The 12326-nt window shown below is 34.7% G+C and overlaps 1 protein-coding gene across 12 annotated transcripts in view; it reads right to left on the reverse strand.

Moving 5' to 3' along the window:
- Positions 1–249: 249 nt before the first annotated feature.
- The window catches only part of PPIP5K2 (diphosphoinositol pentakisphosphate kinase 2), a 48663-nt gene continuing 36586 nt past the window's right edge, over positions 250–12326 (reverse strand). For 2 of the 12 annotated variants that reach the window (XM_048290728.1, XM_048290725.1), the window contains 6 exons: positions 11470–11539; positions 9311–9430; positions 8381–8443; positions 4443–4574; positions 2750–2878; positions 250–2134 (listed from right to left, as the gene is read on the reverse strand). In XM_048290728.1, the coding sequence (XP_048146685.1) occupies positions 2031–2134; positions 2750–2878; positions 4443–4574; positions 8381–8443; positions 9311–9430; positions 11470–11539 (618 nt within the window). In that variant the 3' untranslated portion in view covers positions 250–2030. The other 10 variants (XM_048290732.1, XM_048290726.1, XM_048290733.1 and 7 more) reach the window with 7 other exon arrangements.

Raw genomic sequence — 12326 nt, forward strand, 5'->3', positions numbered from 1 at the left:
TATTTGACATTACCATTCTGGAACACAACAAGGCACTGCGGAGAGTGACTGCCACTTATCTTTTTGAGGAGTGACTTCAGTATAAAGTGATATTGTCATTTCTTTTATGCCACATCCTTAACAGCAAGAGAAATTCTGGCTTATTTGTAAATTAATGGCTGATACGTAAATTGTTTTCCATTGAGATTACTTCATCAACTACTCACTACACTTCACAGTGCTTTTAAAAGAAAACACAATAGAGAGAAGTTGCCAGTGACCTTGATTTTATTTAGGAGCACATAAAAAAAGTTATGCCACAGCTTTGGTTGACTGGAATGATAAATATACTTAAATTTCTACAGTTGTTTTTTTTTTTTTTTAAATGGTAAACAAGCGTACATTCAGTTGTATGCAAGACCAACATTATCAATAACACAATTACACTACAGGAAATGAAATCCTTGAAGTATATAGCTGTGAAACCCTTCAGATTTTGGTATTTAACCAGCATTGTTAGAAATAGTCTGCTGAAGCCATTTCATATATGGTAAACACTGAAAAAAGACCCTGTGGCAAAGTGAATGTAACTATAGTTGCACTGGCTCTGGAGATGAGTAAGAGCCCTACCTAAACATCTTACTTGTAAGCTATGTCTTCTGCAGCTTAAACATGAAAGGAATTACCTAACTTGCACTTATGAAGTCCATTCTTACTACTCAGACATTTGAAGAAGTGGTCTATATTTTCATACATCTGGGATACTTATAACCCAGTAATTTTTCATGCTACAGAAGAAAATTAAAATAATTGCTTAGACTGGATGATTATTCTAAATAACCCCATAACTCCATGTTCCACCAATTTACAAATGCTTCTTACATCTCTTATAAAATGGTTTTTTCCTTTTTTTTTTTGTGGTTTTTTTGTTTGTTTTTATTTTGGGGGTTTTTTGCCTTTTTTTGTTGTTTGTTTGGTTTTTTGGTTGGTTTTTTTGTTTGTTTGTTTTTTTTGTTTGTTTTTTTGAGAGCTGCTGTCAACCACCTAGACTGGAAGGAGGGAGGTATGAAAATTCCCAGGCCATGACGAATCCTGAGTATTTTGCAACAGTATGCACTGAGTTCTGGTGGTCCACAGTCTCTCTCTTTGCTGAAAGGATGATAATAAAGCATAGATGGAATATTTACAATTTTTAGACTAAACCTACTAGCAGACCAGCTGTAACCATTTCTCCTTCTACAAAACGTGCTTTTTAATATCACCTTATTGTAGAAACATATGGCAAAGAAAATAAAACTGTCTTTTTTAGTAAACGTAAGAAGGTTTTGATAAAAACATATAAAAGACAGTTTTATCTGCTGGATGATATACAGGTACCCGTATACAAACATGTATACCGAACAATAAAAGAGAAGGTAGAGTTGAATGTTACAGGTCTGATGTAAACACAGAAAAAAAAAAAGAGTAGTCAAAAGTGCTGATACATGAAATCACTCCATCATGCCTAATTATTGCAGCATATATGATATAAAATAATTAAAATGCAGAAAACATCTGCTTATCTCCAAACCAAGGAAAAGAGATCTCTTTGGAAATGTAGTTAAATTAAAAACAAGTCAAGATAAGTGTTATGGTTCAGCACACAGAAGAAATTCACAGGAAGATTATAAATTCCTGAAAATAGAAGTTTGTGATGACAACAGACAATGCCTTCATAACAGTGACATCAACAGAGCCACTGTAACACATACCATTTTCTTTTTGTACAGGTTTACAGTAGATATTTGAAGACACAGAAAAAGTTCATGTGCAGCTTTTCCATTAAAAGCTGTGCAGTTCATCAAACTGATAAGTAGTATATTTCCTGAAATGTTTTAGGAAATGAGAAAAGACACTTGACCTAAATACTGTGCACACTGGTTAACCATGTATAAACTAAAGATTCTTAAGTGCACTATGAATTGCAGACATGAATGGCTTTTGAAAGCTCAGTAATTTGCTTGAATTCACACCAAAGAACTGTTTAGGAAGTTGTTTCCAGTTTTGTCTGATCATTTCTCCTCAGAAAGAGTTTCACCACGAAGTTCTGCATCTTGTGAGGCCTCTTCAAGAGGCGGTTTAATATTAGATACATTAACAGGAGATCCAAGGGTAGCTGTACAAATAGAGAGAAAAGAAGTACTAGGTTTTACACTTAATATCCATGCTAAAAAGCACCAAAGGCAAGAAAAATGCATGTTACCTAGGACAGAAACAAATAAGCTACACTATCTAATGAAATCTGAAATCCAAGTGAAATTTGGTCTCTAAACAGTACAACCATCCAAAAGCAGACAGTGTAGCTAGCCAGCAGTTCAGACTGAATATTCTAATGATTGAATGCATCATCTTGTTATTGGCAGCTTTAGTCTGAACAGGGTCACAGAGCTCTACATTAGGTGTTCAGAAAACATCTTAGCAATTCTGCCACTTAAATAAGTGAATTTACTTTGTCTTACTTGGAGATAGCTGTCATACTTCAAAGAAAAAGCTCATGAACTTCAAGCCACAGAAAATGGAACAATTCAGAGGATAGAAAAAGTAACTATTAACACAGTTTTACTGCTAAAGGTATTTGTGCAATGCTATTGAGTTCTCACTGACCCACAAAATTATTCCACTTATGTGTGGAATGTTAATAGCTGCCCTATGAAGTCATGTAATATGTAAGAAGAATTATGCTGTTGGAAATAATCAAGTTAGTCATTTTGCCTTTGACAGAATTACTTACATAATGTTAGTTTCTCTACAGCTAGCCTTTCAGGCAAAGTTTCAAGTGGAGTTGGTTGAATTTTTGCAGGGGTAAATGTATTTAAAGAAATTTTTCTTCCTGAAAGGGGCATCAGGTAAGTTGGAGAAGCTGAAATGGTGGTGAAAAAAAGAATCATTATTAATAAAAATATTCTCACCAGAGCCAGATGTCAAAAACTGTAACCACAGGACTGTGTATCCATCCAGCAAAATAGATACCACATTCATACAACTGGCTGCTCACCTACTGATTTTCAACTCTAGTGTCGAAACTTCACAACATGAAAGACAATTCTAAAAATCTCTTTTTTACCTCAGAAAGCAACATAGTAAGTTCATGCTGTTAAGAGAGAATTTCAGTAACAGGTGCTTTGCCAGAAGATTGGCAAAAGCATTAGTGCTATTTCTCACAGGTTCTGTGAGATTGCATATGTTATAGGAGATTGCACCTGAATCGGCCTTGAGTCCAACACGTCTATGAAAAGTGCACACAATGCATTAATCTCTAGACAACCTCCAAATAGTACAGGAAAGCAGGAGAGCTAAACATCTACAACTTTAACTGTATCAGGTCTATTTTCCAACCACTCCTTGGTAGAGAGGTGACAACCGTACTCTAGAAGTATGACATTTTGGTTTTCAGTATTTCTTCATCTTGTATACTCTCAATTCTGAACGGATTTTGAAGACACACAAACTTCCTAACCAGTATAAAAAGGCATCTTAAATAGCTGAGAATTTTCCTATACTTGTAAGTTTCACTGAGCTCTTTTTCAGTAACATCAATTTTCTTAAATTGCTTATATTCCCTCTCAAATATAGGAGGCATACCCTATCAAATAAGCTGCTGATTAAAATCTAAACTGTATAAAATAATAGGGGGGAAAAAAAGGAAAAATCCTGCAGCAGAAAAAAGGGAAAAGTCCTAACAGGTAGAATACTGTTGTATCAGTACTTGCAAGTACAAGTTTTCTGATCAAAGCATGAGTCTTTAAACACCTCCTTAGTAAGAATGATTTTCAATCACCTGACACATTATAAGCATCTTAATATGTGGTAAATCTGACCTAAACTGAAACCATTTCCAAAGACACAGCAGTAGAATCACAATGGGAAATCATTTTCCCAGACACATGCACATGGATAGAACTTAGCTGTATTTCTTTTCAAGATCACCTAAACATGCAGCAGAAACTGCTAAAAAGATAAGAAAAGCAGTCTACAGGTGAAACCCTAAGTAATATTGAAAGAAACAGGAAATAACAAAGTTTTACGTGTAAATGCAATACTATTCTGCTGAAGTAACTGCCAGTACAACAATACAGTATAAAGCTGGGAATACTGCATGCTCCCTGAAAAGCATTACCTGTGATTCAGCTGACGGTGCAGACAGTACAGAGAAGTCAATGTAATAATAAAGGCAATAAACTGACTATGATTTCATTAAATCCTTAATTTACTACCTCAGCCAAGAGAGACATTACTTCAATGAATTGTAAGTGTCCATACCCACAAAAGGATAGTGCAAAATGTAAAATTATGGTTTATGTACATTTTCATTTTCTTCAAAAGCAGTATTCCCAGTTTACCTGTTAACTGCAAAACACTGCAAGGATTAACTAGACAATAGTTAAGAATTTAAAATTAGCATAATTACAAACTAAAACCAGTACATGTCTCCTGTAGATTTTCCCTTGATGGAGCAGCAACAGAAGCAAGAAATTCATCCACCTGCTTCAGAGACAAGGAATTGTGTAGAGTTTCCAAAGGGCAGATAGAAGGCACCATGGAATACAGTTCAAAACCTAAATGAAAAAAATAATAAAAAAAAGAGATTTCCAAACATAAGACAGGATTTAAGGTACTGCATTAATGCATGATAAAAAGTGCACATTAGCATGTGCAGGCATAGGACTCTTGAAATCATGGAAATTAAGTATTACAGGAGTCCGAACAAGGTGAGCCAATTTCCAGCATATACTAAGCTAAAGATACTGTGTAACATACCATGGGATACAAATCCCGTGTACACATGAAGTACATGGGTACACATAAATTATTCAAACATTAGAACTGTGCTCTACTCCCAAATCAGTTCATGAAAAGATAATTTCCCTTTAGGACAAACTTAGCAGATAACTTTAAAAAAAAAAAAAAAAAAGTCAGGAAAAGGTAGAATTTCTCCTACTCATTCTCATACCTGGCACAAGACTAGATAGATAATTCATTCATGCAAGAAAGTAGGATAGCTATTTTGTTAGCAGAAAAGAGCTAAAAATGCTGTATCTTCCAAGAAATAAATTTGCAGAATTCATGTTCTATCATCTTCAGTATTCTGTGAAAACAAACTGTTGCCTTTAATATCAAAGGAAAACCACTGTTAGCATTTTTATACCTTGAGGCTACATGGTTTTACTTTCTGAGACAGATATACACCTACCTTTGTGCATTTAAAAACAGTATTAAAAGACTAGAAATTTCATATATTAGAACAAGTAAGTAAAGCAACCCAAAAATCTAAGAATTTTTTGGACTATGCTTTTCTATGTTAGTATTGATCATACACTAACCATGCTTATTCATATTACTAACAGACTAAAAAGCATTTAAACATCTTGGCTAAAAAATAATTTTCAGTCCTCTAAAGTGTGGTAACTCAATAAACAGCTTTTCATCCAATTGCATTTCAGAAGAGGAAAATATGTCCATTAGTGTTTTCAACATACAGCTGTAACATTAAAACTTTGCAATTCAATACTGTAAATTTCTGCTAAGACAATTACATGAAGAAGCAATAGTGAATGAGATAATGTTTAGAATTTCAGTTCAAGGTACATTCGAGATAGCATTATGACTGTGAACTGTTCTTTTCCATAAAATAATAAGCAACAATGTTCCTGTGATATCCAATGTTGCCCATTCACTCCCCATTAGTACTTTGCATAAGGAAGAAATTCAACAAGATTTCAACCCCTAAATGTCTATACTTATATTCAGATCCACCTTGGCCATACTCAAGTTTCAGGGACCATTGCTACAAATATTCAACCAACTGAAGTGTACTTATGTCAGCTTCACTTAGATTATAAACAAAATGTGGCATTTCATGAAAACTTGGGGTTTGTATACAAAAGAAACAGCACCATACTGTTAATTTCTACTCCCCTATAAGGTCAGTAGCTAACTTTCAGTGTAAGCACTAAGATGCTTGGCATAGATATTAATACCCTAAATAACTATATGCATGCATGTAAAGCGCAAACCCTTTCGTTGCATTACAGTAAAACGTAAGATTTCTCTTTACCCTGACAGAAAAGTAACTATCACTTGAATGAGAATGTTTTTCTGATTTTGCAATTAATGAAGTGGGACAATGTCAGGTTAACTTTTTTGTAACTATTATTGTTATAGTCCATGTTATAGAGAACCAGAAAGGAATTCCAAAATGCACTCATGCCCCTTAAAAAAAAAAGAGAAGAAATAAAATTTTATTGGTTTAGGAATTTCCCCTCCAAATTTTTTGTTGACTTTTGACAATTCTGCTGTCCGCTAATCATATCCCATAAAGTCATTGTAGTATCTTTATGTCTAAGGGATATGGCTTAAACCATAATCTGGAAATCTGCATGTAGGGTTTTATTTGAACATTTTCTTATAAGTATTGTATGATGTTATGAGAAATAAATTTGAAATTTTATGATGAAGAAGCCCGACAGTATCCCTTTAAGAAGGCAATTTCCTGTACACTAACAGCCTTTGATCTTTGGCTGTATTTGTTCTTAAAGCATCAAAAGGCAAGACAATGAAAGGGTTAACGCAGCATCTCAAAAAGCCACCCTGCTGTCTTAAGATTCAAAAGCTGTAGAGACATACCACTGGAGCCTAGAAATTCCACAGAGGAAATGGACCAGCACCTAAAGAGGTGTGGGTGTTCTGCAGAGGCCCAGAAAATAAGGTATAGCATTTTCAGAAGATACTTGTTTCACCATGTTCCTTGAACTAAAGATGGGGGGGGTAGTCTGAAATGAGTTAAGAGGGTGGGATAACAACATAAAAGTAAGAAAAAAACAGAGTGAAAGGGACAAGGATAATCAAAGTGATAGTCCAGAGGACAGACGAAACAACATCAGTATGGAGTTATGTTAGTAGAGAACCCTTGGAAACCTGCAATATACTTAGGGTTCACAGGAGCTCGTACTGCATGCATTGGTCTTGTTGAAGATGTGTGGTAAAACTGCTGCATTAAATGAATCAGAACAACCAGTGTGATCAAAAAAAGCTATTTAGATCTTTTTCTTAAAGAATGGAGTCACAAAAAGTGACTAAATGGAACAGAAAGTAATCATATTAACCACAGATTCTCAAATGCAGTTCTTACTTTCTGACCTTGTATGTTTAGGAAATTTTGTTTGGTTTGAGTCTTAACATAAAAAAAAATGTACTCCTGACTTTTCCATTTGAAATAGGACACTAGATTTGGCCTTTTAGATCAACCACAGTCTTAATGGTATAAATTCAGCCTTACTACAGTTTTCTTTCAAGAAGCACTGCAGTGCAAAAAAGTCACTATGGGTTTAAAATGAATGTAACAGAAGACTGCTTCTAAGCAAAGCCAAACAAAAACTCGAGACTTTTTTTTGAAACTTTCTTTCTAAGCAAATATATTTTTAATCTAACATGAAAATACTGATGATTTCCACTGCGATTTCAGTATCACTATCACTGAACTCAGCCAGCAGTCATGCACATTTTAAAACTGCAGTTAAGAAATCTGGAAAAGCTACATTCAGGTCCGATGGGTGCTGAAGAGTGAGTCTACTTTTCATGAACAGGATATATCTGGGGCCAATTTAATCATGTAGAAAGGGAGGTGTAAAATATTTTGCTGAGGAAGAAAAAGACATACCTCTGTCCCGTGTGTTAAACGAGAATTTTTGCAAACTGAAGACAGTTAACTCTCACTCTTGAAGTTCAAGAGGTCAATGCTGCTCAAGAAGTCACAGCTCTCTTGCTGTGATTTTTAGTGCAATATTTAAGTAATTTGCACATCTGATGAACAGAGAAGTATAAGGTAAAATAAATTTTTGTCCCATGAAAAATATAGCAATTTAGCTTCTGCTTTAGTTTTTGTAATTTAGCATCACTTCAAGAAGATAACTCCAGCTGTCAATTCAGTGATTTATTTTAGAATGGGCAGGCTCAGAAAATCAGTTCAGCAGGAGAAAGACAAAGAAGAAGCAGCAGCTATCAAGAAGTGTATGTCTAATAAGATCAGATTTCATTGTCTGTATCTTGTACCATACAGTCTGATCACATAAGAACTTGTGGAGAATAATTTATTAAAGAGATCATGATTAACAGTAGCACTTATTTTTTTTTTTTTCCACAGATTTTTCTAAGGAATGAATTTTGATGTATTTATTCTAATGAATGGTAAAGAAAGGATTTAGGGTATCTAATGATTACAAATATATTTGGAATTGTGCTTGAAGTTAGGAACAACAGACAGCTGGATGATACTGTACACCCCGTATTTGAAATAAAAATAAAAGGGATGAAGCAAGGAACCTTTTGTTTTCGATTTTGTTTTTAAAATAAAAGCAAAACGTACCATTGGTTGGGTGTCGAGCAAATGAGATAGAAAACCTTTTAACAGCAGAACCGCGTGTGGTGTCTGAGAAAGAGAAAAACAGGTACCTGAAATTTGTAACAGCTACCAAAAGAGGGAGATTTTAAAATAGGAAAGGAAGAAGAAAGGAAAAAAGAAAAGATGAGAAGGTATTAGAAGTGAGTGTCATGCAGAAGGGACCAAGGAAAAAGACTAAAATCTAAACAGATGTTAAAAGAAGAAAATTCGGATTGTTGGTAAACTACAAGACGTGTAATGAAGTTTATGAAAACAAGCAGAATGAGCTGGTGATTCTGGCATACAAGGTTATTCAGGTTAGACTCAAACACTGAGTAGTGAAGTCAGGGGGAAAACAGCATGAATACTGTTTCACCTCAGAGTTATAAAGGTGTGCTTTGGTATCTTTACGTTCTGAAATCTAGTGAGAGAGTTTCTTCACTATCCCAGACTATCCACAACTGAGAATCTCCTGCTCCTTTGTAATCCAAACCCCACCAAATAAAAAGGTCAGGAATCCTAAAATTTTCACCATCAGTATTTAACTTATTACTTTATCATTTCATTCCTTGTATATGCTCCAAATAATTTATTTAATTTCAAGATCAATTAGCAGTGATAAAAACTAGAGATTAAAATGATTTAAGAATTTAAAAACAAAACTTTCAGTTTACTTAAAAAATGCACTTGCTAGAATCTCCTGGCGCACATTACAAGTGATCTGGTAGTCAATTCAAGACAAGTAAGAATTAACTATGCTATTAAGTTAAACATAGGCAAGCTATGGGCAATAAAGAAGCAATAGAAACTCATAAAATTAATACTAAGGCCAAAGATTCTAGGATTCCATTAAAATCTTTAGAAGTTCAATGTGGCACATGGGTTGTGCGTGCATGTGCGAGAGTGTGCACATACCATCTATGAAGCCAGAAGAAGTCAGCTTTTTACGATGAGTACGAGCATAATCCTGTAGGTTAGGTGCACTTGAAGAACCCCCGAGCACTGAGGTGCTAAACAGGCCCGCACAGTGAGACCCTGATGGGAGTTAGAGAAAATACATACAACAACCAGGTGTTCGTCCATTCACATTGGGGATGCATGCAGCATGCAAGCACATGGCTCTTACCACACAAAAGGCAGCTTTTGGCAGTGCCTTGGACAGGTTCACAATATGCTTGTAATGTCAGAGTGGGACTTGTAGGCTGAAACTATCATAATTTATTGTGCTTCTACTCATGAAACAGCACACTCTGCTGTATGTGCAAAAAGAGGATTGGCTTTAACAAAATGAGTTCTTGTCCTGTTTTCACTTTTGGTAAAAAAAAGTTACCAGTTAGCATCAATGCAAACATAAACAAAACAACAAAACAAAATTAAGAAGATGATGACGACGATGATGATTGATGATGATGATGTTAAAGTTGTGTCTTTGAAAATCTGTATTCCTGACACAAATATAAACTGGAAAAATACTGCTAATTGCTTTCATCCAAATCAACCTTTGAGATGACAGGCTATAAAGTACTCATGAAGTTCCACAGACTTAGTATGTGGAAATACTTCTAACCCCAATAAAATCTTAACCAAATTGGAAATACTCTATTCATATTTCAGTTACCATTACTGACATTACAAACTGACAATACCTAAAAGTTTCATCAAGTTTAACTCGACTTCCCTTCCTGAGAAGACTTTTGCACAGCTCCATGCAAGTGACAGTACTTTGTTACAACTCATGCATTCCTGCCACTAGAATGGGAGTTTAAACGAATCACTGAAAGCCACAGACAAAAATATAAAAATAACTTATGTAATCGTCAACCATTAATGAAACTTACATACAACAATGAACATAATGGAAAAAAAGTTGCAATTTTTTTCCTCTACATTTTAGTACTAGTTGAAAGGAGAAGCGCTTTTTACTCAGAACTTATCTATTACCTTTTAGATAAGTAGCAGCATATTTTTTTTGAAAACCAGCAATACTTCCTTTCATTACTTATAACAATCCAGTGAGGGAAAACATTACTAGCACATGTGACCACTCACAGCCAAAATAAATTGGTGCCTGGTCTGTGGCAAAAGCCTTTCACACCAAATACCTTAATCTACACCAAAATACATGAAATTCCACAAGCCATATTGTGTCACACAAAAGAAAATTCATTTAACTTTAGCAAGCACATAATAAAAACCAGGACTTCAATAAACAAGAGCACCTGATGTATGCATTTTACTATGGGAAAAATATAATGGGAAGAAAAGTATCACAGAAAGATTAAACATACAAAAAATACGTATCTTTGCAAATAAAGGAAAAGCTACTTCTAAGTTTATGCATACAGGTTATGCATTTTTTTGCACTTAATTTTTCCCACAAAAAGACACACAGAAAAAAAAAGCAATATTGATTTACAGTAGTGCATGATTTCATTTTTTTGCATGTGAGTCATATGTATGCCTGTTTAATAAAGCAACAGAAAAGCACCATTTGAATTAAGAAAATCTGAAAGAAGCCTTTGATAATATGATTCATTCTAATGCTGAAAAGAAGAAATTAATTTTAGGAGAGGGAATATGTGCAAAACCCTTGATACTATCAAGAAACTGTATGTTTGTTCCTCATCCCCCTCCCCTTGGAAAAATATCTTCACTTTCATCAATTGCCCACAGTAGGAAACAGAAATTTTCAAGAAAAGTGTTTTAACTGTTTCCAGAGCAGGCCATTTTAATCCAAAAGATTCTTGCAAAATCCAAAAGCTCAATCAGAAATTACATTATCTTAAAAATTTACTTTATGTTAAAAACAATCCTATGTACCTGTTGTGAGCATTACAGAATCAGTAGTACGAACAGTCTCAAACAATTTTCTCTTTTCAGTTATAATTTATTTTAAAATTTTCCTGCAAAAAAATTGTCCGGTCTGTAGGCAGATACTCAGAATATGTTATTGATAACAAGTATTATTGGATCCTGTTAATAAAAAAGCTGTTCGAAGAATATGCAACCACTGAGAACAGCAGGCAGATGAAAAGCTGGTAACATCAAACAAATTTTCAACTGTAGGCACATACCTAGACCACTCTGCTTTTGTTCCAGAATAGTTCTTGGTGTTCGTAAGTTACTATTGCTTTCTGATAGGACCTGGATATAAGAAACAGAAAAATAAGGGGAAGTAGAACAGCAGCATGAAACATCCATTTAATTTGATACAGCAGCCTGTTTCAGACACAGGTGTTAATAAGCTGTATGATAAGTGTTAGTAAAAATATGTAAAGGAAACATGAAAGATCATGCAATATCCCCTTCTGAAGGGAGTCCATTTCACATATGAGTTCCTTGCAATGAAGTGGTGCAAAGCAAGCATTCAGAATGAGAGAGGACACAGACCAAGACTGATATGAGACATTTGAGACATTTTATTTCATTTTATCAAATGTATTTTCCTAAACTGCGCCTGTAGTGAAAAAAGGAGGGGAGGGAAGGAAAGACAGACAAGCTATTGAGGACACCATACGATCACTGACCATGCACAGGCTCAATCAATATAATCTTCAGATGCTCACAGCCTTTGCTGATATAAACTTCTCCAAATGTAAATAGTTTTAGAATTTTCCATAATAAATTATGAAAATTTTCAAAGAAAAAGGATATGGTTACAGAACACCATCCATTGTCCTACATGTAAACAATATCTTGCCATTCTGAATAGCTTTAGATCTTCACTGGTACTTCCAAAACATTCACTATTTCTTTTTTTTCCTGCTTTCCCCTCACCCCCCATTACAAGGAACAATCTTCAAAATATTGTACAAGTCAATGGATGATGTACTGTGTTGGGAGTTTCAGACACTTCCGGATACAGATGGCAAGAATTATTAGTGCTGGAGTTTTTTCCCTGCAATAGTTAATACCAGGCCACTGAAAATAT

This window comes from Corvus hawaiiensis, chromosome Z (assembly GCF_020740725.1).
Source record: "Corvus hawaiiensis isolate bCorHaw1 chromosome Z, bCorHaw1.pri.cur, whole genome shotgun sequence".
Lineage (NCBI taxonomy): Eukaryota > Metazoa > Chordata > Aves > Passeriformes > Corvidae > Corvus > Corvus hawaiiensis.